The sequence below is a fragment of the Pan paniscus genome, chromosome 7 (assembly GCF_029289425.2).
Source record: "Pan paniscus chromosome 7, NHGRI_mPanPan1-v2.0_pri, whole genome shotgun sequence".
NCBI lineage: Eukaryota > Metazoa > Chordata > Mammalia > Primates > Hominidae > Pan > Pan paniscus.
The window spans coordinates 36441896-36467703 of NC_073256.2; the positions used below are offsets into that span (position 1 = coordinate 36441896).

The following is a 25808-nucleotide window of genomic DNA, read 5'->3' on the forward strand; positions in this document are numbered from 1 at the left end:
TATTGCAGACGAGGGTGCCATTGAAGGACTTTGAGCAAGGGATAACATGAAATTTATATTTTAGAAAGATTACACTGGTGAAAGTGTTCGGGAGAAGTTGGAGGAAGGGAGTGAAGATTTAGCTGGTGAACAGAAGGCTGTCATAATAATATGGAAAGAATGATAGCCTGGCCTTAGGCCTTGTCAGTAGGGATCAAGAAAAAGGAGTAACTGAAAGACATTATAGTGATAGAGTGAATAAGTTAAGTGACCGATTATATGAGGTGAATCATGAGGAGGAGTTAAAGGTGTTGGCAGGGAATATAGGAGGAGAAAAAAGGTTGAGAGGGCTTTGTGAATGTATATATATATAATCACAATATATATGTACTCAATACTTCTTACATATATATATTACAGTGTTATGCCCAGCAATGTGTATATATATGGATGTATATATATGTGTGTGTGTATATGTATGTGTGTGTGTGTATATATATATATATATATATATACACCACAGTGTTTTTTCTTAATAGGATTTTCAAGACAGTGGCATAAAAAATTTAAGAGACTTTTTAGTTCTTGGGTGTCAATTAATATTGGCAGCAAACATCACATGAGTAGACTTTTAAGTAATAAGAAATTGCAAATGCTCTTCCTTTTTACTAAAATATACTTCATACCCACACCAACTCTACATAAAGGCTCTTCATTCTTCTTAACAGTACAATTTTTGTGAAACGTTCCCAGTCTCTTTCCCCCCACGTTGTTAGTAGCCTCTTGCAAATAGCTCTGATACATAACAGTATTTGGTAAGTATTTAATTATATTCTACTTTCCCAATAAAAATAGAGTAGAAACAACATAAGCGTAGGAGTCATACAGACCTGAGATCTAATCATCTTTTTCATTTATTAGACGTTTGATTTCTAACAGTATTTGCTCACTGGTAAAATGAATGCAGTATCTATTTTATAAGTTACTTGGTTTTAAGTATTAAACCAAGTAACATGTAAAGTGCCTGCAGTAGTGTGTGTCACCCAGTAATTGATAAATGTCAGGTACTGTTATTTCTAACTTTTAGCTCTTAAGGGAGTGGGGATTATTAATTGTCTTTGACCAATGCCTAAAACATAGTGGCCTAAGCTGTGAACAGTGATTGGATAAATATTAGCTTTTTTTTTTAATTAACAATTTTTTGTTTTGGTGGATTTGAATGACATATTTAATTAAAACTGTCTTTTAATTTCATTTTAAAGCTAAAGACATTTATTTATTTTTCTCTTACCCATTGCTTTTACTGATTAGGTATGAATTTCAGCCCTTTATTTCCTTCTAATTTTGGAGATTTTTCTCACAATATCTCTACACCCAGTGAACAGCAGCAACCCTTAGCCCAGAATTCTTCAGGAAAAACAGAATATATGGCTTTTCCAAAACCTTTTGAAAGCAGTTCCTCTATTGGAGCAGAGAAACCAAGGTACCTGATTGTAAACAGTCTTTTATTGCTTAAACATTCAGTTTTGTGATTACATCTAATTATGTGTAATTTGAAAACACAACTAGGGAGGACGTTTGTGATGATTTGGCTTGATGATGTTGGAAATATGAAACTTTGACGTATCAGTAGATGAGATGCCAGATACTTCCTGGTAACCCTGGTACATGAAAACTTGGTTGGAAGGATGTGGCGTAACTCATAGGATTTGTTTTGTCTCTAATTTGATACCTGTCTTTATGGTTAAAGCAGTTTGCTGTTCAATGACTTAGGGCTGGAAACTAATATTAACTGCTAGAAGATAGTTGTTAAGTGATGATCCCTTTTTTTGATTCCTAGCTCTTGATTAGAATCACTTCCTAAAGCCTATTCAAATATAATGTTGAGTACTATTAGATTATAAAAACAACTTTTGTCTCATAAGTTTTGAGGATGCATGGTATTAATGATATTTAGGATTTCTTCTGAAACACAGTTTTTGACTCAGTGTGAAAGGTTGGCTCCGTTGAACCTAGTCTGTCAGATGTATCTCTCTGATTGTCTTTCCTACTCCATAAAAATATATATAATTCACATTATATTTCTCTTTAGCTATGTGATTAAGAAGGTCTCAGGCTCTTATATTAGCATTTTGACACTGTTTAATTACTGAGTCATTAACTGGGATTTTTTTTTTTTTTTTACTTGATTAACCAGTAACTCTGAGAATTCCAACTTTGTATTCACCACTAGGAATGCTATGATTAACATCCGTTACTTTGTTGACTCCTTTTTTTTAGTTGTTCTTTTTCCTGTTAAATCTCATGTTGCTCTATAAAGGTATTCTGTTGTCAGAAGCCTAACACAGTGTTAGTTCACAGTTGCCATTCAGAAATGATTGTTGAATGAATATCCATCACGAGCAGTAAACATTTATTCAAAGCTTCGGTGAATAGACCTTCCTACTAGAATGTCCCTACTTCATTATTTTCATATAATTGATAGTAAAAAATTACTCTGGTTTTAAATTATTTATATCATTTTTAGGATGGATCTGAATGTCTAATATTATTTTAGATATTTGGCCTACTTCAGATTAGACCTCATTTCCCAAAATCTCAACTATTATAATTTCATGGAATTAAATGACTAGAGATAAAAAGTCAGATAAAATCCTGTAGTCTTATTCAGGGGTCAGAAAACTTTTCCTATAAAAGACTAGATAGTATTTTAGGCCTTGCTGGCCATATAGTGTTTATCATAGCCATTCATCTGTGACAGTTTTGCACAAGAGCAGCCATAGGCAATATGTAAACATGAGTATGGCTGTGTTCTCCAATAACACTTTATTTATGAGCACAGAAATTTTATTTTCATATAATCTTCATTTGTCACAAACTTTTTTCTTTTAATTTTTTTCTTCCAACTATTTAAGAATATAAAAGCCATTCTTAGCTCTCAGGTCATATGGAAACAGGCAGCAGGCTGAATTTAGTCTGTAAGTTACAGGTTTCTAACCCTTGTCTTGAGTTAAATCCTGTAGGTCACTGTCTCCCAGACTATTAGGAGCAGTGTTGTTGTTCACGCTAGGTTCTGTGATAAAGTTTTGGACTTGTTGCTCACTACCACTCTTAAGAGATTTATAAAGCACATTGGCATATTAAAAGTTGTGAGATATTTTACAGACCTGTTTAACTTTGTTTTATGTGTTTTCTCCCCAACCTAGACGACCGATGAGTACCTATTAAATATTAAGGGATGCTAGTGTTCAGCAGATAAAATTTGAGAAATGACAGTAGACTAATAGAACTACGGACTTAAGGAGTGGAGAAATAAATTGCTAATTGAATGACCAATTGTATTCACCAAATTCTTGTTTTACTTGAACTGCTTTAGGTGAACACAAATCCATGTATGTTCCCAAGCCCTCTGCTATAGCTCTTTCTGAGCCATTCTTCCAACTTTTTGGTCTTGTATATCCCATCCTCCCTTGATTTTTCTTTTTGTTGTTTTTTCTAGAGGCAGGGTCTCACTTTGTTACCCAGGCAGGAGTGCAGTTGATAACGATCATAGCTCACTGCCTCCTTGAATTCCTGGGCTCAAGGGATCCTCCTGCCTCAGCCCCCTGAGTGTCTAGGACTGGAGGCACATGCCACTGTGCCTGACTCATTTTTAAAATTTTTTTTAGACACGGGGTCTCACCAGCTTGTCTGGGCTGGTCTTGAATTCCTGGGCTCAAGCATTCCTCCTGCCTCCGCCTTCCAAAGTGCTGGAGTTACAGGCATGAGCCACTGCAGCTAGCCTGATTTTTCTTTCCCACTGTTTTCCATTGCAAATGCTAGATCTTTGATAAGGAACTTTTGCCAGTAAAAGTGGTTTAGTGAGATGGGTCCAGAATTAAAACTAATTTAGTACCATAGCTTATGTGATAATTTGCATATTTAATGTGTATTTTTGTGAAAACATTTTTATAGCCTGTTGACAATTTTATTCACCTAAATCTACTCAAGAGTAGACTATAAATTCAGTGTATTTGGAGTTTTTGTAAACTATAGTTGTTAACTTATAAAAACTTGTTTTCATTGGTAAGGAATAAAAAACTGCCTGAAGAGGAGGTGGAAAGCAGTAGGACACCATGGTTATATGAACAAGAAGGTGAAGTAGAGAAACCATTTATCAAGACTGGATTTGCAGTGTCTGTAGAAAAATCTACAAGTAGTAACCGCAAAAATCAATTAGATACAAACGGAAGAAGACGCCAGTTTGATGAAGAATCACTGGAAAGCTTTAGCAGTATGCCTGATCCAGTAGATCCAATAACAGTGACTAAAACATTCAAGACAAGAAAAGCGTCTGCACAGGCCAGCCTGGCATCTAAAGATAAAACTCCCAAGTCAAAAAGTAAGAAGAGGAATTCTACTCAGCTGAAAAGCAGAGTTAAAAACATCAGTAAGTGTTGAAATTTGTTGAATGTTGATCAGTGTAAATGTTGGTAATCTTACTTTGACATGTTGACATGTATATAGTTTCAGTAAGGCTAGATGTGCAGGTGCTGTTCTAGACTTAGTTGAACAGTCATTTTTAGTTACCTTTATATATATAATTTTTTTTTACAAAATAATATTCGAAATAGGGTTTAATTTTCTGGATTAATGTTGTAAAACATGGCATTTATTTTTTATACTTCTTAAAGCTTCAATTTTGTAGATTATTGAAAAATTGCCAAATGGCCACGTTTACTATTTTTTTTCTTTTGCTATTGTATCGGATCCTGCATCCAACTCTTTGGTCATGACTTTTAGATGGATTCTTGATTGATTCGTTTAAAGAATAGTGGGCTTCTAAATACATTGCAGTTTTTGAATATCATATGATAAAACCAGTTTTAAAACAGGCTGGCTTAAGTCCTTCTGGAAGTAAACTCATATTTTACTCAGTCTTGCCATTGAGTGTCATATTAAAGTTGTTAAAAAAATTTTTTTTAAATTTTCTTTATGGTGTTAGTCATACCTCTTACAAAAATAGGTTTTCTGTGATTTTTGAATTATTTACTGAAGTGTAGTACTAGGTTAAAAATAGTTTCATTAGCTAAAATCTGCAGTGTTACAGCTGAAGGATATTCTTTGTATGTTTGCAAAGGATGGGCTATGGCCTTGAAAGGTTGTTCTGAGTTTAAGGAGATAGTATTTGGTGCTTAAGGCTAGTTGCGGTGGCTCATGCCTGTAATCCCAGCACTTTGGGAGGCTGAGGCAGGTGGATCACCTGAGAGCAGGAGTTTGAGACCAGCCTGGCCAACATGGTGAAACCCCATCTCTACTAAAAGTACAAAAATTAGCCGGGCGTGGTGGGCGTGCCTGTAATCCAGCTACTAAGGAGGCTGAGACACAAGAATCGCTTGAACCTGGGAGGCAGAGGTTGCAGTGAGCCAACATCATGCCCCTGTACTCCCAGCCTGGGTGACAGAGCAAGTCTCTGTCAGAAAAAAAAAAAAAAAAATTGGTGTTTAAGAACAAAGTATTCTAGGCTTATAATCAGGAAAGTTTGAAATGCATTGCACACTGCTAACTCCCTTTCTTGGAAGTTCACAACACATACAAGTATAGTAAATGCCCTGAGAAATCCTGTAGTAAGAAAATACACTTGTAAACTTTGGCAACCTTCATCTTAATCACTTTTGGATAATGAAACCTTAGAAAACTCTAATGAAAACCACAGATACAAGAGAATATTGGCACATTTTTAAAAATTTCAGTAATTCATCTATCCTTGAAGTCCTTGGCTCCTACCTTGAACCCCATGTGAAGAATCTGACGGATGGTTTAAAAAGCAAGTTTGAACAGGAGTGAAAGGGGTGACATTTTTCTTAGCATACACATTATCAGCCTTGAAGTAATTTTCTGGTTATAAAGGTTTAGGAGAAGCTGGTTTATTTAGTAAATTAATTGGTAATCTGAAGCTATTCAGAAAGTTACTGCGCTTTTCCAAGATTACTGTTGTTGCTACCAGAGAAGATTTAAGTAGATAATGGCCATTTAGAGACAGGGCCGTTAGGCAACTCAGAACTTTCTATTTCCTAGTGCTTTGCCCTCACAGAGATGCTCTTTGTCATATAAATAAATGAAGAAAAGCTGACATTTTAAATTTCAGCATTGTCTCATTCAGATAGTTAATTTGAATCTGATAGGGCAATACTTCATAAACTTGAGTTTCACATGAATCTCCTTAGGAATACAGTTTAAGTGCAGACTCTGATTCATTTGACTTGGAAGGGACTTGAGAGTCTGCCTTCCTAACAGACTCTCTTGTGTTGCCAGTATTGGTCTGTGGACTACACTTCAAGTAGCAGATTTTACAGGAACCTTAGCTAATTTATGGCTATGACCACCTAACCCTAGAAATATTGGTATGTTTTAATTTTTCTGAAACCCCTTTATTCTGGGGAATTACTTTTCCAAATATATAATTCAGCCTTTTAACTTCAAGACAAAGATTGACATTCTGATCTTTGTGCTCTTGTCCTTCATATTGAAGTATAAAAATACCTGCTGGAAATGTACAGTGACATTTGCTCAACAAGCATTCAAGACCACCTGTCAGTGAGTGCCCCACTTTAAGGCACACACACACACACACACACACAAATAAAAGGCTTGATAGCAGAATCAAACTATACATAGCAGAGCCGAAGTGATATGGGGTAAAATCAAATTAGCTCAATCCTTGCTATTCAAACTCTGAACTGTGGACAAGCAGCATTACATCATCTGGGATATTATTAGAAATGCGTGCTTTTGGGCCTCACCTTATGCCAACTAAATCAGTATGTATTTTTCTTCAGTATGCATTTTGGCAAGATTTTTGGTATGAAGATATGTACGTGAAAGTCTGAAAAGTACTGAACTAGAACACTGGTTTATGTGGTTTTTGTTCCTTTTGTGCTATAAGAATGGTCAAGATTTGTTAGAAAAAAGGATTTTTACTGTATCTTTAACCTCCACCTCCCGGGTTCAAGCAATTCTCCTGCCTCATCCTCCCGAGTAGCTGGGATTACAGGCATGTGCCACCACACCCGGCTAATTTTGTATTTTTAGTAGAGACGGGGTTTCTCCATGTTGGTCAGGCTAGTCTTGAACTCCTGATCTCAGGTGATCCACCCCCATTGGCCTCCGGAAGTGGTGGGATTACAGGTGTGAGCCACAGCGCCCGACCGATTTTTATTATATCTTAAAGGAAGTGGTAAATAGAGGTGGGTGGGGAAAAGTTTGGAAAGCCTTTCAAATTGTTACTACAATAAGAAAAGTATAGAGTGGGGAACAAGCAGGATGAGAGGAATTGGGAACGGATATGACAGATATTTCAGCATAGTGGGAATTACACTGCTGTCTTGAGAGATATGGTACAGCCAGTTATACTGCCCCATACTTACTAGACTGATCCAAATATATATGTGTTTTTTGTGCATGTTGACATTCTTTCAGAAGTAGCTCGATAAATCTCATATAACTTTGTTTCCCATGATGGTAATGTGTTTTAATCCTTAGAAGGTCTTTATATATGAAAATAGATATTGCATATGAGGTAAGAATATATAAATTATGTAATAATCGTATTTTAAACTTGAGTTCAGACTTAGACCTTATGAGTTGAAGGTGATTTCCTGCCTTACTGAGTTTTTCTGTTATCAGACCTATAATTTGTTTACACTATACTCTTCTGATATTATTAGAGAGTAGTAGCCAAGATTTTCTTCAGTCTTTTTTTGGAAAATTGGATAGAACTGTTAAGGTACTGCCTTCTGGGTTCTTACTGTCCTTGAATCTTTTCATTTCTTCCTTCTTCCCTTTCCTGTTGCACACTAATGAAGATGGACATGAAATGGATGTGAAACATTAGGCAAGGCAAGGCCTGACAGATTTGGCTGGTAAACAACCAGTAAACTTTTTGAATTTAGACAGTTATTAATTACTTAGGCAGAGAAAAAAGTAGTCCAAGGTGCCATTTCTCTGTGCCCCTTGTCTCACACTTGAAAAGAGTGACACCGAAATAAAAGGGGCTAGCTAACGATTGTCCCTTGAATGGTGGGACACCCTGTTGCTGAGGAATCATTGTTATACTGCAGCTAAGCCTGTTTAGTCTGCAAATGTACCCTACAAGGTTGAGGAAGAAAGGTCTCATGTTTCATTAGAACCTGAGAGGAGATGGGAAACTCTCCTGACAGAAGCATCCTGGGGCAAGAGAGAGGTGAGTGGAAAACGTCCATCCATACAGCAACTTCTCACAAGCCTCTCTTGTCCATGTTCCAGGATGATTCCGTGGCCTTCTGCCAAGACAGCTTGCACTGTGATTCAGACCTTAACCTCTCTGCGCTCTTTGGACATGTGCAAGGTCTCCAGAGTGCCATGGCTGATCTGTTTCCCTTCAGTGGAGGCTCAAGTAGAAGTACTGTTTCTTCTACTAATGTCACCCCCTCATGCTGAGAAAAACAGAATGAGAAAGGGAAAGAGTGGTGAAGTGGCATAGGCGATAACATCCTTATCTCTCATCAGTCACACATTAGTACCTTAACTTTGGAAATCTAGCCTTTGATGTTTTTAATTTGGGACTCATATATAAAACCATAGTTTTTTTTTTCTCTTTTCATAGCATCTTAATAATTATAGCCTACTTCTCTTCACAGTTTCAGCTATTTTGGAGGATGACTGTATGTATTCCTTTTTAAAGTACCTATTGGGACTACCCACTGAGAATTTTGTATATGCCACATTACATGCATTTTAATTTTGATTAAAATTTATTCATCACTTTTCATGTGATACAGTAACAGCATTTAAATGTTTAATTTCACTTATATAAATGTTCATGTTAGAATAACATACTTAAAATCTTTTTCTTTAGATCATTGTATGTTATTAAATGAGCAATAGTACTACCAGTCATGTCACTTTACATATTGCTTTTGGCACTCATACTCTTTATTGCTGGTTTTATATTAAGATCAATAATAATCAAGAGGTCTCTCTTTTCAGTAAATTTCATGCAGACTCGGTGGCAGAGGCTAAACTTTAGTTTGAGAGACCAGTGAAAAAACCTGGAACCTAAAGTTGAGATGATGAAGTCTTACATAATGGCCTTGGAAATAGAGAGGGAGGGCTGAATCTAGATGGGATATCACAGATAATAAATTGACAATATTTGGGAAAATTATTTGTTGTTAGTAGACCTGTGCGGTGATCTGGAAGATGCAAGCAAGGCTTTAGGGTCTGCTGGCTTTTTCCTAGAGTGTCAGGAGCATGGTCAGATCTCCATGCTTCTTGGAGAAAGCTATGTTGGAGGAGATCCTTGCAATTCCTCCTATTATTGACCCTTCCCCTTACCCCCAAGAGTAGCAGTGTTTTGCTACTGCAAGCTACTAGTTGGCAGAAAGGTTATTGAGTAAGTAGGTGGCAGTCTTCCTTAACCCTGTACATGGGAGAGCATTAGTCTTTGCAGCTGAAGAGACTAAGCAGTAGAGAAGATTCCTCTCATTGTCTTGATGAGGGACTGACAGCTTGCTAGCGAAAATGTTGCTTGACCACAGGAATGAGACTTCCATGCACCCTCATCTTGCCATTATTAAAGCTATCCAGCATTTGGGTCCAGCCTTAAGAGAAGGTGAGAGTCATGACTAGGCTAGTGAATATAACAGTGCATATAAAAGGGACCTAGTTACCAGGGAGAAAACAGAAGTAGACCACTGAAAGAGGCAAAACCTAGTGAAAATAGAATTATTGAACAAAATATTGAACAAATACACTTGAACAAAATAATAAGGGCACATAAGCAGATTGAATTATAACAAATTCTTTAGAGCTAGAAAAAAATGACATTAAGTTTTAATGTTTAGATTATTTGAAAAAGAGGACACGTGCTATTAAGTTCCAAATTACGGGCCTAGAAAATCAAGGGGAAGAATTATGTCATTAAATGGAATGAAAGTACTAACAGATAAAATCAAGAGAAGACGATTAGAGGCTTACAAGAAGTTCTGAAGGGGAAAATAAAAAACCAGGTGGACAAGCAATAACTAAATAATAGATGGGATGAAGAAAGACTTGAGACTGCAGATCAGAACAGCTGGCTGTTGTCTAGCCAGGAGAGAAGTGAGGGAAACACACAAACACCTATGCAGAGTCTGGCAAAATCCCTGAATTCCAAGGAAAAAGTAAAAATCCTCTAAGCTTCCACATGAAAGACCAAGTTGCATACAAAGAAAAAGAACCAAACCGACACCAGGCAATCTTCCTTACCACACAAGCAGAAGTAGAAAAAAGTGGAATGACGCTACACAGTTGACAAAGAACTGCAACTCAGGAACCTTGTACTCAGCCAAGGGACCCTCCACATGTCAGAATGAAAAGGAGATACTAGTTTATCCTGTCTGAGGAAAACTAAAGAAACAACCTATGAATCAAAATAGAGACCTTTATACAGGGGAAGATAAAGAAGACAGAGAACAGTTTAATAAAGAAAACAGTAGATCAGTCTCACTAATATAAATTCAAAAGTAAAAATAAAATATTAGCAAATTGAATCTGCCATTGTATCAAAAGAATTCTAGACTGTCAACACTAGAGTTTATTTCAGACATGTAATGATGATTTGTTATCAGGAAATCTGTCAACATAATTTATTCTATCAAAGGGACAAATAATCATAGAAGCTATTCTCATGAGAATTTGAAGTAAAATGGGTATAAGAAGGCAGTTATGCCTGTAATCCCAGCACTTTGGGAGGGCGAGGCAGTTGGATTGCTTGAGCCTGGTAGGTGGAGGTTGCAATGAGCCAAGACTGTGTCACTGTACTTGAGCCTGGGCAACAGAATGAGACTCAGTCTCAAAAGACTGAGCAGTAATTTGAGTGTAATAAAGACTGTTAGCCAGTGTACATCATTGTAAATGAAAGTACTCCAGAGATACTTCTATCTCAATTAGGAACTAAACAGGGATTCCTTCTGTCCCACCATCATTATTTACCATTATTTGGGAAGTATTAGGTCAAATAATTGGAATTATAATGGTAATAAATATTGGAAAAGGAAGGAAGCAAGTTTTATGTGTCTTTTCTAGTGGCATTTTTGTATACTAAGAAAGCCCAAGAGATACTGGAAAGTAGCTCCTAGAGTTACAAGGTAAACTGTTAAAGTGGCTGGTTATGGAATAAGTGTGTGAATATTTTTCTCTGTTGTAATATCCAGTAGCATGAAAGTGGAGAGGAACGCTCTTCTCATAGTAGTACTCTAAGTGTTTGAGTGGGGGATATGAAATGTAAGGAACAAATTTAACAAGGAAAGTACTAGGTCTATAAAAAGCTATAAAGTATTTTTGAAGAACATCAGAAAGATTGAACAAATATAAAAACATAACCATGTTCTTAAGATGGAAAAGATGGAAATGCGTAAGATTATTAAATACCATTCTCCTGAGATTAATACATACTTTTAATTTGATTCCATTTTGAGTCCCCAGAGATTGTTTTTAAAATTGAAAACAAAAAACAACAAAGCTTATGTGGAGGGACAGATGCCCAAGAATAGTCAAGAAAAAAGTGAAGCTAGTGGGACTTGCCTTAGCAGATATTTGATCATCCTGTATAACTTGTGTTTCTAAATGAATAAAAATGGCATTGGAATAGCTAAGTTGAACACATAAATGTCCAAAAGTAAAACCCCAAATATTGGAATTTAATATATTGACCGACGTGTATTTTAATTCAGTGGAAAGAGGGTAGCTATAGCCACCTATCCATGTGGAACAAAAAAAAAAAAAAAAAGGAATTTCTACCTTGTATATATACCAAAATATTTTAAAAACTTGAAAATTTTATAGAATATATGTATAACCTATCAGTGGGTAAGACCTTTTAAACCAAGTCATGTCACATAAAAGATAACAATAAGAAAGGCAAATGTATTTGACTACTCTCCCTCTATAATGGATATCTGTATATATCGGATGTGATTCTTATGTCTCCTAATATTAAAAATTGCTAACTTGGAATTCTAGTAGAGATTTGGGGTCATGTAAGGTCTGCCATATACTTCGAATTGGAATATACTCATTAAGATGAGTATCAAAGAACAGTGAAGGTTAGATTTATTACTGTTAGCTCATGCTTCCAAAGGGTATTGCAAAGATACCTCCAAGACATATTTACTGTTTTGTATTCTATTTATACCAGGCCTTCCTAGCATTGTAAATTGAGTTACCTGTACTGTTACACAATGGAAACCGATTTCCCTTTTAGTTTGAGTTAGTTGCAACTGATAACAGTTGTCACTTTTTTTACTCAAGGGTATGAAAGTGCCAGTATGTCTAGCACATGTGAACCTTGCAAAAGTAGGAACAGACATTCAGCCCAGACTGAAGAGCCTGTTCAAGCAAAAGTATTCAGCAGAAAGAATCATGAGCAACTGGAAAAAATAATAAAATGTAATAGGTCTACAGAAATATCTTCAGGTATGTTCTTTTTTGGTTTGCATTAATATAAGGAGGTTTTCAGCTTAGATTTGAAAAGCTATAATAAAGCAGGTTTTAAAATTGGTGTTTCACACATATCTATCATGTGGAAGGTTTTATAGCGGAAATTATAGTACACATTCCTTGATACTGAAAAATAAAAACTGAAAATATTTTGTGTTATACTATTTAATAGTTTTGGACACATTTTAATAAAATTCTAAACAAAGGATAGTTACAATTGTGGAACTCTTCATTTCAAATTCTGAAAATCTTATCTGATTAAGAATTAGATATGAAATCATGTCATCTCCTGCTTCAATCCTTTGGCTCACTGTGCCTACAGGATAAAGTCTGAATGCCTTCATGGAACGTACATGGCCATCAGGGATTTGGTTCCTTCCTGCCTCTCCAGACTCATTTCTCAACACACTCTGCCTTGAACTTTTTTCTTTCTGTGGCACTGAACTGGAGTTTTTGTATAGCTATCACATTCTTTCTTACCTTGGTAGCTGTTTTTCTATGTCAAGTCCTTTCTGCCTTTTTTGTAAGTTCATTTCTCTGCTGGACTCTTAATACAATTTTAATTCTGAAACTCCATTCTAATCCAAGCTAGGATAGTTTCCCCTTTCTCCTGTTTTCCTTGTAGCTTGTGTAAACCTATTTTGTTGCCTTAATCACATTATTATAGTATTTCCCTGTTTGTCACTTTTTTGAGTCCCTTGGCAGCAGATAAAAGCACCAGTAGTTTCCTAATTTGTAAAGAGCATCTCAAAGAAATATGGAGAGAGAGAGGCAATAACATGACATTAGACTATAGTGGATAGACCTTAATCTAGTAGCTTTCATTGACATTAGTATAAAATGCATGCGTTTTTTGTTTAAAAATGATAACAGCAGCTATCTTTTGTACCATGCTCCATTATTTTCAAATTACCAACAAATCTCATTTGAGCCTCGTAATGCTGAGTTGGTTTTATTTCCATTTTTCAGAGGAAACATGGTCAAAGAGGGAACTTTTTTTTGTTTTGTTTTTCAGTACTCATAAAGGCTCGGTAATGTAAACTGGTACAACTTTCCTGGAAAGCTTCAGAAGTCATGCCCTTAATCCAGTAATTGTACTTGTAGTAATCCATCCTAAGAAGACCAAAGGGGAAAAAAAAAAAGACATTAAGATTTAGTGTTGTCTCAACAGTATGGTTTCAACTATGTATAAACAAAAATTTGAATGCAAAAAGGCTGGAAGAAAATGCATCAAAATGTTAATAGTGGTTTTATCATCTTTAAACTCATAATGAGCATTTATCATTTTGTAATCAGAAAAGAAACATCACATTTGTTTGCATTTTGAAATGAATTTCTCAAGCTTACATTGCTAGGAAATGGTAAAGCTGAACTTAGAAGCTGGGCTTCTGTTAAGTCTGTGTTCCTTTCTGCAAAAATATCAGTCCTATTCTTCTGAACCCGGAATTTTACTAAAATTTTATAATTTTCATCTCCTTTTACTCTCTACCAAATAGTGATATCTTCAAAAAATAAACAGTCCGGTAGAGGTCGAAGAAGGACACTAAACTGAAAGTCTTAATAAACTGAGTATCAATTACTTAAATAATAATTGGACATAGTACTTCAGGCCCTATTACTGTTACTTAGTGAAATATAATGATTGAATTTTGGTGAATTAAAAAATGTTTGAATATATAAATATACACAAGTGTACATATTTACATTCTGAAAAGATTTAAAAAAAATTTTTTTTTGAGACCGAGTCTCGCTCTGTCATCCAGGCTGGAGTGCAGTGGTGCGACCTCGGCTCACTGCAACCTCTGCCTCCCGGGTTCAAGCGATTCTCCTGCCTCAGCCCACTGAGTAGCTGGGACTACAGGTGCGTGCCACCACGCCCGGCTAATTTTTTGTATTTTTAGTAGAGACAGGGTTTCACTGTGTTAGCCAGGATGGTCTCAATCTCCTGACCTCGTGATCCGCCCGCCTCGGCCTCCCAAAGTGCTGGGATTGCAGGCATGAGCCACCATGCCCAGCCCTGAAAAGATTTATTTTTAGTTTTAATCATTACCCTAAAATTCCTTATAGCATGTAAGGCATGTTACTTTTTGTAACTGTACTCATAACATATGATTATTAGAGTATAGCATAATATGACTGCTAGTATTAAATTACGCAGTCTTCTTCTCCCGTGGGTGTTGTGGGAGGTTCACCTTGATGTGTATGCTTCTAAAAATGAATGATAGAAGTTTATTATGATAGTCATCATCGGTCGCCTTAATATACGTTTATAGCAAACCTTTTGAGATTTTTTTTCTTGAGATTATTTTTAAGTAGAGCGTAAGCCTTAGTTCAGGCAAACAATTTTAAAGAAATTCGCTTATTTCTTTTTTTCATTCACTTATTCATGTTATAGACCCTGTCTTTACTACTCATACACATTTTATGTTCATCCTTATGTCTGCCCTTTCCTACAGCACATGCTAGGAGAATACTACAGCAGTCTAACAGAAATGCATGCAATGAAGCGCCAGGTAACAATCTGCGTAGTTTTGGTGTCCACTTTTTGTTAATTTTTTCCCATTGGTCCTAAAGGTTTTATTGTTCTGATTTTTTTCTTTTTTAAATTTAGCTTAGAGTATATATGTTATGTGACTATTGTAAAAGATAATTTATATTCATAAAATTCTGAACCCATTCATTTATAATTCTTGGTAAAACTGGCTGCTTTTGTTTTCATATTCTGTTAGTGTATGTAACCTAACACATTCATAAGGGTAACAGAAACCTTTTTTACGGTTTAGTACTTGATTTGAGGTTATTTTGTACTTCTTCAAAGCATTAGTATTTCTTAGACCTGGAAATATAGTTACTTTTATAGTTTATCTTTCCTTTTCAGTCAGCATCTTAGAAAAGTCATCAAACAAAACAATGATTACATGCAAAGACGTCATAAATAAAGATCATGGAAATTACAAAGATTCCCAAATACTATTTTAGTCTCTAATATAAGTATTCTCATTAAATGTGGTTCTTTGTGTTTTAGAGTTGTAAATATTTTTTTTAACTCCTCTTGCAGCTTTACATGAATGAAAAGTAAAAGCCAGTTTGAATGGAACCTTTAGGGGAATCTAAAGATACAAAACAAGGATCCAGAACTGACAAAGCTGAACATATATCAGTGGCACTTTGAAAATAAAGAACTCTGAAAATAGAATATAAAAACAAGATGGAATTAGAGAAACCTGATTAAGATTAGGGATTTTTCCAGCCAAAGCTAATAAATTTCAGTTCAGGAGGAGAAACTGGCATAAACTTTCCACCTCTTGACTGCAGAAGTGGTGGGGGAATGAAGCTTGTGTTTAAATGGCATATTCATTATTTGAGAATAATTTAATTTTTAATGATACGCAATTTAGATTGATAATTTTATCACATACAGAGGTATTAAATATGTCATTAAACAGTTATAGCTTTGAAATGAATTTTTTTAATTAAGTATGATTAAACTGCAATATAGTATATAAGATAAAAGTTTGCATATCAAAATTCTTTTTACCTGGATTTTTCCCATTAGAAGAGATTGCTTACAGAGATAGTTTTGGTTCCTGCTTATTATAATAAGTGTCATTTTTGTGATAGTTCATACCTTAAAACTACTAGAACTTTAGTGTATCACTTGATTTTATACCTGTAACTGAGGCAAAATAGGGAAGTTGCATATTTATTGTTACATATAATTAATATATTTTTCTATTGATACCTTGTATTAGTAATGTTATTATTTCATGCTTGTGGAAATTGAGACCTGAAGATATTATTAGCCAAGTAGTGGAAAATTTTTCTATTAGAGCACATTCTTTTTCCATTTTCTTATTCCTCTCACAAAAATGAGTTTTTATGATCTTGTATACTTATTTGAAAGCGCAATGTATTAAGATACTCAACATTTTAAATGGATACCTTTGAGTGTAATAATTTTGTGTTATCAACAAGTAAATTTAGCCGAATTGTAGCTAAATAATAGAGTGATGCCTAGATTCTGTGAAACTGAAAACTTCAGTTGGGTCACTTGCCTGCTCCAATATACACTGAGTATGTAAATAAGACACAATGGTGAAATTGACCTATTATGTTAGGTTACAGATTTGGTTACTCATCATCACAGCACTTTTCTGTGTGATGTATGAGATTTGATAATTAGTAGACTATACTGGATAGACCTTAATCTAGTAGCTTTCATTGGCAGCATTCAGTTTATTCTTTTTAACATTAACAAAATATACAAACTTCCTTTTCTGTAATGAAGTCCATATTAGCAAAAGCAAAAAAGAAATTAGCACTTAGCTTATTTCTAAGTGTTGAAAGATTTTCACTGATTTTTCCTATAAAATGTATAATATTTTCTGTATATTTTATATGATCAGAAATAAACATGGTTCTTAGTAATGCTAGGTAATGTTATTCATTAAAGTTTCATTTTTAGTATAAAATGCATATCTTGATATTTTAAGATTTTATTTATCTTGGTAATATTAAGCTTCTTTTCTACTTTAAAAGCTCTGAAATAGAATTGTCTAAAATAGAATTTTTAGATAATTTAAAGCTGAGAGTAATGATACTAGCTAATAAAAGTTGTCATGAAGGTACTTCATCAATATTAACTTTCTGGTCTTTTATGTATTCCAGAAACTGGGAGTGATTTTTCCATGTTTGAAGCTTTGCGAGATACTATTTATTCTGAAGTAGCTACATTAATTTCTCAAAATGAATCTCGTCCACATTTTCTTATTGAACTCTTCCATGAGCTACAGCTACTAAACACAGACTACTTGAGACAGAGGGCTTTATATGCATTACAGGTATCTGGTACCTAACATAATTTTTCCTACCCTATTATCACCTTCTTCATGATTGTCTCTGGTTGCTGTCTTAGACTGAAGCATGTGCCATATGAATTTTCATCTGTTCTCTATGTGCTTTCTTGACATTTTATTTAAAATTTTTGTATAGCTTAAGTAGCATTAAAGTATTATTTTTGAGTACTTTTTCAGTGTTTTGTCTACTTCCTCACACTTAACCTGTGAGGGTAGAAACAGTACATTTTTCCTTCCATCTGCTTTTATTTTTGAATCTGTAATATAAATGAATGATTAAGCATGTATGTTTTATATAAATGATGATCTTATTTTCTTATTTAGGACATAGTATCCAGACATATTTCTGAGAGCCATGAAAAAGGAGAAAATGTAAAGTCAGTAAACTCTGGTACTTGGATAGCATCAAACTCAGAACTTACTCCTAGTGAGAGCCTTGCTACTACTGATGATGTAAGCTGATAATGATTAGTGAATTGTAGATATAATTTTAGTATGCAGTAAATAAAAGTTAAATAGATTATTGTCAAATTGTAGGTAGACCTAATATATTTGATTTTCAGCTTTTTTTAAAACTTGGGTATAATGTGTTATTTTATTTTGAGGGTGAGATATAATATGCAATCAAAATATGGTAGCAAACACCAAAAATTATGTATGTATGATAGATTATGAGGTCTGAGATAGCCATATTTATATTGTTATTACCCAGTATAGGGGCTGACTCTTAAAAGACATTTACAAATGTATGTTGTATTTATTTAAGACATTCAGTAAAACAGCTATCAGATTATAGTAAAAACACTTGAATGAATAAATACAGGATAAATCAGGTCTTTGGGTTAAAAAAAAAAAAAAAAGCCTAGACAAAAGTCTTCCAGGAAAAAAATTGCAATTTAATGTATTCTAATTCATGGAGAAAATTTTGAATAGAGTAAAAAGGACCTGGAAATGGAGAAGAGTGCTAAGGAGAATGGTATAAATTCAGTAAGCTGTGTCCTCCAAATAGCACTTAGCACATCGTTGATTGAATAACAGTGACAGAACTGCTAGTATACTGAGGAGATAATGTGCTAGGTGTTTGGGAATCACCTATTTCAAGGTTCAGGCCTTGATTTTATTGTAAAATATTTCATGTGGTCGTGGGATAGCAAATACATTCCTTTTTTATGACAACTCTAGCACCTAGAGATACATGGGTAAGAGTTCCGTAGTTGATTAGCAAATATCAGCTATAGGTAGAGAGTTGGAATTTACTGTTTCTGCCTTTTGTTGAAGTGTTAATACTAAGTTTTTTCTGAAGCCAGTGTTTTCTCAAAGGATTGTCTTGCCTTTTCAGATACAGTAATTTCTGAGTTTTTCTGAATTTTTGCTCTTTAACTTCTACTCGTGTTTAAAATAATAACTTCCCCGGCTCATCTTTTCTGTTTAAAATGTTTTCCCACTGGACTCTGACTCCTATAGTACTATAACATAAACCTGTGTCTAAAAACTACATGGTTTTAATTAACTTTGCAATGTGAAATGTAAATTAGTGTCAGTCAGTGTTTGCTCCTTTGGATTGTTATAACTAATTGAAAATTGTGTATTCCTTTTTGTGGGAAATGAAATGCGACCTGCTTGAATACATTAAAAATAGATGTTAAATTATATTAAGGTTTATTGGGCACTGAAATAACTTGAGAGAGAATGAACAGTCTCCGTTCCTAGACGTATTTTTCAATAATTATATATCCTTAATTCCAGTGCTTTCACTTTTATCCAAGTTTCATACAGGCAGCATTACTTCCATTTATTTTAAGAGATTGGAGCACATTGGTTTGCACCATCGATAGCACATTTTGAAAGTTGAGCTACAGTTTAGGATAAAGTTAACCTAAGAAGGTTTTAAAGTTAAATGAAATTTAAAGATGCTGTACTACTTGATAAGTAAGGACTTGGGATAGTAATTGTATTTAGTATTACTTTTAATTAAGTAACTAAATCAGTTCTTTGATATTTCTTCCAAAACTTAAATTCAGCATTAAGGTCAACATCTTCCCTTTACTAATGCCATTTAATCAGCAGCACCACAATATCCAGTGTTGATACTCACAGATCTGAAGCAGCAGTGTCCAGTAGAACTTTCTATAGTGATGGAATTGTTTTATGTCTGCATTGTCTAATGCTGTAGCCATTAGCTACATGTGACTAGCAAGTACTTGAAGTATAGCTATTGTAACTGAGGAACTAAATTTTAAATTTTATTTAAATAGCCATGTGGTGTTTTTTGTATTGGACAGATTTAGAGCCTCATTCTCTAGATGCTTCTATGCTTCTTGAGCTTCATTTTTGGAGCTTTTACAAATGTATATTAAGATGTGTAAGAGATACCTCTATTGCCCAGGGAAGAGAGAAATGAAAGTGAAACTGGGAATCTGGGAGCTGTAAGTCAAGGAGGATGGAGTGGAGACACTGAGGTTTAGGAAGAAGAAAACACACTTTGTGTCTCCTGCTCCTGATGATAATAAAATGGTAAAAGCACATCTGTCTTGAAGACTTGAAGCACATCAAGTCTTACTTGAAAGAGTAAAAAAATGGTTTCCCTATTTCTAAAATACGTTCCTTAATGTCTAAATTTCCTTTAATCAGGGACAAATCTTTGATTTCATAATTGAAGATAGGAAACTTTAAAAAGATCATTAGTTAAGGGAAAGAACACAACTGTAAAATGTCATAATCAAAATGTAAGTGAGACACCCTACCACCATCACACTATACACAAAATTAATTTGAAATGACCTAAAGTCATGTAAAAGCCAACACTATTAAAACTTTTAAAAGAAAATGGGAAAAAATTATGACCTTGACATAGGCTAAGTTTTCTTAGGACAGAGAAAGCACTAACTATAAAAGAAAAAATTAATAAATTAGACTTAACAAAAATAGGAATTTTCTGCTTTTCAAAAGATACTGTTATGGGAAAATAATCCCAGTATATATATCTGACAACTGTCTGATATATAGACTGTATAAAGCTTACAACTCAGTTGTAAGACAACTCAGTAAAAACTGGGCAAGAGATTTGAACAGGCACTTAATGAAAGAAGATATATGAATGGCTAATATGCAAATTAAAGCCACAGAAAATACCACTTCACATCAAGAATGGCTAAAATGAAAAGATTGACAATAAGAAGTGTTGGTGAGAATGTGGAACAGTTGGAACTCTCACAGTCCTTATGAGAATGTAAAATTGCACAACCACTTGGAAAGCAGTTTGGCAGTTGCTTATAAACATAAACGTGGCATGTGACCCAGCAATTTCTCTTCTAGGTATTCATCCAAGAGAAATGAAAATATGCATCACAAAAACACTTGCACATTAATGTTCATAGCATCTTTAGTCATGATAGCCTCAAACTGAAGCATCAAGAGATAAATGGATAAACAAACTGTGGTATATCTATACAGTGGAATACTGTGCAGCCATTAAAAAATAATTTCTGAACTTCTGAAACACAAAACATGGATTCATTTCAGAAACATACTAAGTGAAAAGTCAGACAATGAAGAGTGTGTATATTGGCTGGTTCCATTTGTATGAAGTTCTACAACCAGCAGAACTGATCTACAGTGATAGAAATCATGAGTAGGGTGTGGTGGAGATTGACTGTAGAGGGTTGTGAAGAAACGTCCTGGGCCAGTGGAAATGGTCTTTATCTTTAGGGAATCTGGTTACATGAGTGTATACATTTGTCAAAACTCATCAAACTGTACATTTAAAGTGAGTGCATTGTATATTAATTATATTTCAATAAAGTTTATTTTTTAAAAATGCAAATGATGTTGTGATGTTTTCTTTTCTGATGTGAGACAACCAGGTAGAGTAAGCTACTAGACATTGTTAGCATTTGGAGATAGGAGAATGTCCCTGAGAGTATAGAAATAATGTAAAATGTTAACTTTGCCAAATTAGAATTTAATCAGTAGCTGTCTTTGTGTATGTTTATCTACATAATAAATATTCTGCAAGGCTACTTATATCACTATTCTCTGTGACTCTGTATTCAGCGTTTAATAACTTTGGTTATATTATCATCTTGTTTGGACAGAATACTGAGGAAACTTATGAATATCTTTTAAGTGTACAATTTTATGTAAATACTTAGTTATCTCTGTTAGATTATTAATATGAAATTCTTAGAAGTATTAGTGATTTTTGTTTGTTTTACTGTAACTTAGGAAACTTTTGAGAAGAACTTTGAAAGAGAAACCCATAAAATAAGTGAGCAAAATGATGCTGATAATGCTAGTGTCCTGTCTGTATCATCAAATTTTGAGCCTTTTGCAACAGATGATCTAGGTAAGCAGAATTTTTTATAATCTTAGAAACAACTTTAAGTTGATCTGGTCCAGTCTTTGAATTGGCGTTGATAAGGAAACAAGTCTAGAAAGGCGAAGTGTGTGTGGTTGAAAGAATGTGGACTTAATTATCTATCAGTCTAAAATCAAGAATCTTCTGACTCTTAACCCTGTGAGCAAATCATCCAACATTTTTGACTCTGCATATACTAAGGAAATGGGAATTTTAACCTACCTTGCTATGTTCTTGTGAAAATATAATGTAACTTACTTGCTTGAGTTCAGAAAATGTTAATTTCCTTTTCCTTAAAGGAAAGGTCATCGTTTAAGGTCATCTAGTTAATTCATGGGAACAATTCAGGCCTCATCTAATCATATTTTTAATAAAAATGTTAACTTTTTAATTTGAGTTAAGCAGTCAGTTTTCTTAAATAACCTGTAGTGAAAACCTCAAGTAATTCTCAGGCATAGCAAATGGTTTTGGTTGTTTTTGTTTGTTTGTTTGGATTTTTTTTTTTTTTTCCCGTCTCCCATCAGCTGTAAAACAAAAGAGGTTTAGAGGGTTGCCTGGCTGCAGTGGAGAAAAAATTCGAGTCCTAGACTTGGAAATTTAAGGAAAAGAAAAATATGTAGATACTTGATACGTTTCTAGACTGTGGCCAATCAAAAGAGAACCTGAGAATTCAGTTATTCTGCCATCCAGGGTGCTTAGTTGATAAAATAATGTAATGTCCTGTTACTCTAGTGTTTGTTCACGTGATGAAGAGAAGACTTAGATTATTTCAAAGGTATTTTTCCACTATAAAGAAAAGGACTTAGCCTTGCCCTATCATTACATTCCTACTGTTCACCAAAACAAAAGTCTTCCTTTTGCTTATTGTAATTATTGAGGACTCAGCCTTAGCTGACCTCTAAGTAAATGCTTATTTGGGTCTGCATTGAGTTCATCCCATTACAGAGAAAAATTACCGTGTGACCTGCCAACCCTCACCCCTTAGGTTGTCCCTCTCTTTCTGAGTTGCCAGAATACTTCGACTCCTACGTATTTTCTTTCATTTACTGGTATTTTTTTTTTTTCTTACAACCCTGCACCAGTAGCTGTGTCTGAAGTAGACATAGAATTGGGAAATTTCATTGATAGGCCTTTTTCTTACCTAATTTGCTTGTTTTAGGTTGCATTGTTTTCATCAGAATTTGCATGACATTTTGGAATTCACTTGTATTGTTTAAATGAAACAACAAAATGAAATAAATATGGGCTTCAGAGTTTGATAACTAAGTTTAAATCCTTGTTCCTACATTGAACTGTCTGTGAAAGCTTGAGCAAGTTACTTAAATTTTCTGCAAATGAAAGTAATGTCATCTACTATATAGGATTATTTTAAGGATTAAATAAGTGTGATAATGTATATGAAGTGCTCAAGTAGTATAGTGTGTAGAACTTGTTAAAGCTAATTTTCCTTCCTTTTGTTTGGACATTTTTTTATTAATGCATTTTGAGGAATATATGAAAAAGTTCACTTTTACATACTCAAAAAATATTTTTGTTCCAAATGTAGGTAACACCGTGATTCACTTAGATCAAGCATTAGCCAGAATGAGAGAATATGAGCGTATGAAGACTGAGGCTGAAAGTAACTCAAATATGAGATGCACCTGCAGGATTATTGAGGATGGAGATGGTGCTGGTGGTGCAAGTACTACAGTTAATAATTTAGAAGGTATATATTTTTGTTTTCGGTAGGTTTTTGGAGAACAGGTGGTGTTTGGTTACATGAATAAGTTCTTTAGTGGTGATTTCTGAGATTTTGGTGCACCCATCGCCTGAGCAGTATACACTGTACCCAGTGTGTATTGTTTGATCCCTCACCCCCTTCCCACCCTTTCCCCTGAAACCCCAAAGTACACTGTATCCTGCTTATGCCTTTGCATACTCATAGCTTAGCTACCACTTATGAGTGAGAACATGCAATGTTTGGTTTTCCATTCCTAAGTTACATCACTTAGATTAACGGTGTCCAACTCTACCCAGATGGCTGCAAATGCCATTACTTTGTTCCTTTTTATGGCTAAGTAGTATGCTGTGGTGTATAAATAAATAAACAAATATATCTGTCTATCTACACATATGTACATATACCACATTTTCTTTATCCGCTCGTTGATTGATAGACATTTGGACTGGTTCCATATTTTGCAACTGCAGATTGTGCTGCTATAAACATGCACGTGCAAGTATCTTTTTCATATAATGACTTCTTTTCTTCTGGGCAGATACCTAGTAGTGAGATTGCTGGATCAAATGGTGGATCTACTTTCAGTTGTTTAAGGAATCTTCATACTGTTTTCCATAGTGGTTTTACTTGTTTACATGCCCACCAGCAGTGTAAAAGTGTTCCCTTTTTACCACATCCACACTAACATCTATTATTTTTTGATTTTTAAATTACGGCCATTCTTGCAGGAGTAGGATGGTATCACATTGTAGTTTGTGCTTTGATTTGCATTTTCCTGATAATTAGTGATGTTGAGCATTTTTTCACTCAACATCACCAAAAAGTTTTTTGGCCATTTGTGTGTCTTCTTTTGAGAGTTGTCTATATCCTTAGCCTACTACTACTACTTTTTTTTTTTTTTTTTTTTAATTTGAGCACAGTCTTGCTCTGTTGCCCAGGCTGCAATGCAGTGGCACAATCTCAGCTCACTGCATCCTCTGCCTGCCAGACTCAAGTGATTCTCATGCCTCAGCCTCCCGAGTAGCAGGCATTATAGGCATGTGCCACCATGTCCAGCTAAGTTTTGTATTTTTAGTAGAGATGGGATTTCAGCATATTGTCCAGGCTGGCCTTGAACTCCTGGTCTCAAGTGATCTGCCCACCTCAGCCTCCCAATGTGCTGGGATTACAACTGTGAGACACCACACTTGGCCTTAGCCCACTTTTTGATGGGATTTTTTTTTTTTCCTGATTTGTTTGAGTTCTTTGTAGATTCTGGGTATTAGTCCTTTGTCAGATTGCGTAGTTTACAAAGACTTTCTCACACTCTGTGGGTTGTCTGTTTACTCAGATGATTATTTCTTTTGCTGCGCAGAAACTTTTTAGTTTAAGTTCCATCTGTTTATCTTTGTTTTTGTTGCATTTGCTTTTGGGTTCTTGGTCATGAAGTCTTTGCCTAAGCCAGTGTCTATAAGGGTTTCTCCAATGTTATCTTCTAGAATTTTTGTGGTTTCAGGTATTAGATTTTGAAGGTATATTTTTTATTGATTAGAAGTAATAATAATTCTATGTAAAAAATTTAAATATGTGATATCTAATGGTGGTTTTATTACTACTTTATTTTAATTGATAGGGGTGCTAAAACTACAAACATGTTTCTTTGTATTATGTTAGCATAAAATCATCAAATTTAATATTTTTCAAATTTCAACATAAAGGCATATATGTATATATAATAGGCTTTGTTAGGCTAATGTATTTTCTTTTTAAAAATTAGAAACTCCCGTTATTGAAAATCATAGTTCACAACAACCTGTAAGTGAAGTTTCTACCATCCCATGTCCTAGAATTGATACTCAGCAGCTGGACCGGCAAATTAAAGCAATTATGAAAGAAGTCATTCCTTTTTTGAAGGTAAGCAATTATTTTAAAAAATAAACGAAACTTTCTATGTTTTGTTTTTTAATTCATACAGAAGAGCTTATTGTGATAAAGTTCAACGGTATAGGTAAACAACAACAAAAAAACTATCACCCATAATTTTTTCACCCTACCAACATTCTCTGAACCTTTCAGTAATATTTTGTACACATGTGCATATTCCACCTTTTTCATTTACTATATCATAAACTTCTTTCTAGATCATTATTTTTCTACTGCATTTTTTCAGGATTTATCACCTTTATTTTTATTTTATTTTTAGTTCTTGTGAGTATATAGTAGGTGTGTATATTTATGGGGTACATGAAATAGTTTGATACAGGCATGCAATATGTAATAATCACATCATGGTAAATGGGGTATCCATCCCCTCAAGCATTTAACCTTTGTGTTACAAACAATCCAGTTATACTCTTTTAGTTATTTTAAAATGTATAATTAAATTATTGACTGTAGTCACCCTGTTGTGCTGTTA

The 25808-nt window shown here is 34.5% G+C and overlaps 1 protein-coding gene across 50 annotated transcripts in view; it reads left to right on the plus strand.

The window, feature by feature from the left end:
* Nucleotides 1–25808, plus strand: part of PCM1 (pericentriolar material 1) — a 103596-nt gene that overhangs the window by 45305 nt on the left and 32483 nt on the right. For 17 of the 50 annotated variants that reach the window (XM_063607102.1, XM_063607106.1, XM_063607104.1 and 14 more), the window contains 9 exons: nt 1291–1462; nt 4050–4408; nt 12289–12453; nt 14934–14990; nt 17146–17318; nt 17658–17786; nt 21558–21678; nt 23237–23398; nt 25170–25306. In XM_063607102.1, the coding sequence (XP_063463172.1) occupies nt 1291–1462; nt 4050–4408; nt 12289–12453; nt 14934–14990; nt 17146–17318; nt 17658–17786; nt 21558–21678; nt 23237–23398; nt 25170–25306 (1475 nt within the window). Of the gene's footprint in view, nt 1–1290; nt 1463–4049; nt 4409–12288; nt 12454–14933; nt 14991–17145; nt 17319–17657; nt 17787–20648; nt 21157–21557; nt 21679–23236; nt 23399–25169; nt 25307–25808 lie in introns of those variants that run through there. The other 33 variants (XM_063607108.1, XM_063607110.1, XM_063607109.1 and 30 more) reach the window with 5 other exon arrangements.